Source organism: Seriola lalandi, unplaced genomic scaffold (assembly GCF_002814215.2).
Source record: "Seriola lalandi dorsalis isolate HSWRI2012SDOR001 ecotype SW California unplaced genomic scaffold, Sedor1 jcf7180002054479, whole genome shotgun sequence".
Taxonomy (NCBI): Eukaryota; Metazoa; Chordata; class Actinopteri; order Carangiformes; family Carangidae; genus Seriola; species Seriola lalandi.
This window is the reverse complement of record NW_019525032.1, coordinates 42,969-45,521: the sequence shown is the minus strand read 5'-3', so window position 1 is coordinate 45,521 and position 2,553 is coordinate 42,969. Positions and strand designations below refer to the sequence as shown.

General features: G+C 47.7%; 1 protein-coding gene across 1 annotated transcript in view; it reads right to left on the bottom strand.

Moving 5' to 3' along the window:
• The window catches only part of capn9 (calpain 9), a gene marked incomplete at its 5' end in the record, with an annotated part of 10,433 nt that extends 7,882 nt beyond the window's left edge, over positions 1-2,551 (bottom strand). The window contains 6 exons of the mRNA XM_023412418.1: positions 132-215; positions 331-499; positions 819-952; positions 1,243-1,361; positions 1,448-1,517; positions 2,501-2,551. Of these exons, the coding sequence (XP_023268186.1) occupies positions 132-215; positions 331-499; positions 819-952; positions 1,243-1,361; positions 1,448-1,517; positions 2,501-2,551 (627 nt within the window). The remainder of the gene's footprint in view (positions 1-131; positions 216-330; positions 500-818; positions 953-1,242; positions 1,362-1,447; positions 1,518-2,500) is intronic.
• Between the last annotated feature and the right edge of the window lie 2 nt (positions 2,552-2,553).

Sequence of the window (2,553 nt, the reverse complement as noted above, 5' to 3'; positions counted from 1 at the left end):
CAGCAGTAATTAAACTAAACAACGTTTTTCTGTCTTTTTTACTCATCATTATTTATTTATTGAGTCAGAAATACAAAAACATTAAAACCGTGCTGTTTCCTGGCCTCCAGCTCGTGGGTGGTGGGACTCACCTCCTCCAGGCCGGTGATGGAGTATGCGTGTCCCTTCACCAGGCCGGTGGTCGTCTTGGCCTCAGACTCTGCAGAGCTGGAGATCTGGAGAAAACCAGCCACCCAGACGTGTTTAAAACACAAGAGCTGACTAAACCTTTCACACAAGGATGTGAATATGCAGCATACATTTAAATGTAATAAATATAAAGGTCCTTACATCAATAGAGCATCCCATCATGGAGCCTCTGTCCAGGGCCTTCTTCATGATCGAGAACAGGTTGCTTGGAGCGTTCTTGGTTTCATACATTTCCCCAACGCCGCCGGTAAAATCCTCCATGGCCTCCATTGTGCTGCCGCCCTTCAGGGACTCGTAGCTGCCGTGCAGCCTGGAATAAACAAATGACATAAATTGCTGCATTTATATGCTTCACTCTTTGCCTCTTATTCAACCCTTCACACACACTGATGGCAGTGAACCACGCAACATGCTGGTCTGACTATAAGGAGCAACATGAGCTGGGAATCAAACGGTCAGATCTGAACCACAGCCGCCCCGGTACCTCACTTAATCTTAAAGCTTTAAGGTGATGGTGACGTGAAACCTTGTGTGAGCAGATAAAATGATGAATCTGCAGTTCGCTGTGAGATGACTGGTAAAGAACACGGTCGAGTCTGAGAGGAGGTAAAGTGTTTAATCGTGTTTACTTGGCGTAGGCTTTCTCCAGGAGGGCGCTCCAGAACTCGTTGTTGGAGGCGGAGTGAAGCATGATGAGTTGATTCCTCACCGACGGCAGCCGGTCGTCCACCACCACGTCCAGCCATTTGTTGTGATGCCAGAACTGAGGGAGCAACAGAGAGCCGGTCACTAATCATCCTCTACCTGCAGCTCATCATTATGTCGTCTACGGAGGATGTGGGAGGTTCCACTAAACACACTTTCTTTAAATCTTTAAATCTACAGTATCTGCTCCAGCTGCTCTCTCCTACAGGCTCTACAGAGTTATTCCCGCCCATTCTGCATTAATCTGTGATCTTTATTTCCTCCTTGTTGACACAGACTGAAACGACTGAAGAGGCTAAAAAGACAGAAGCAGGTGAGACACCGTCTCCGCCCGGCAGGGCAGCGCACCTGGAAGTGAAAGATGCCGGCGTATCTGCGGTCGAAGTCCTGGTCGTGGGGGACGACTCGGGCCAGCGCCTCTTTTTTGAGGGTCAAGGATGCGATGGCTGCCAGGAGCCAGCAGTCCCCTGTGGTGACAGACAGGTGCATGATGGGTAAATGAGTGAGAAATGCGTCCATATGAACAACGCACGCAGATAAGTGGAGCACCTACCGAGCTGTCCCTGACAAATGTCTGTCCTGTCAGCGCCGCCGACGATGAACTTCGGGTTTTCACAGATCTCCTGCAGAGGGGACGAGAAACAGGAAGAGAACAGGTTGGTTAATTAAAAAAGAAAAAGAGAGAGAGAGAGAGAGAGAGAGAGAGAGACAGGTGAGAGGTGACAGAAGTGCCTTTGATAGGTGTGTTCACATTCCAGGCATATTAATCAGCCTGAAATCCCAGTCACTGGAACACAAGGAACACAGAGGCAGCTGAAGCATTCGCCCTGAGGAACGCCCAACACAGACATGCATAGTAACTGTAACGAACGTGACGGGTGAGTTTTACTGTGGTCAGGTGAGTTACCAGGTAAAGACGATGGAAATGAGCTTTAAAAAAAAGAACCATTTTACTTGCTGAGTGTCTCAGGAGGGAGGGACAAAGGAGACGACATCACAGCTCATGAAACACACACGAAAGCCTCCACAAATGTCTTGATTTGAACTGAGTGAATACAAACAGATAAGAGTTCTTGACTGCTCCTCAGTTTTACTGCAGGTAACAGCCAGGTGTGTGGGGATAAAGTCACACACAGGAAACTGCCCCTGCACTTGGCTCTATTTACACTGTTTCCTTGCAGAACTGGTTTTGCAGCTACAGCTGAAAAAAATACTCGATTGCCTTTGTTTTTAATAATAAAAGCAATAAATCTGACGTCAGATAAACTGTATTTTGAACCACAACATCAGAAATGATCCTCTGTGTGTTAATGCTGCCAGCTCTCATTCAGTCACTAGTTCAGCTCGTACTGAACCAGTTTCCTTCACTGAAGATTAAGACTCGGAGACTGAAGCCGGTCTGAATATTCACTGGGATCAGTTTTAAAACAGCTCCAGTCTGAGTGAGCGACTTCTCATCAGATGAGCAGTTCTCCCTCAGACCACAGCGTGTCTTCATTCATCTGGATTCAACACATGAACTGATAAACTGGACAGACTCCAGGACGGCTTGAGACATGTTTGCTGCATCGGGTCAAACCCTCTGAAGCGTTCTGCGTCTACTTACCTTGGGCCTCTTCCATTCAATCTGCACGGGAACGCTCTGGCTGAAGAAGAGCG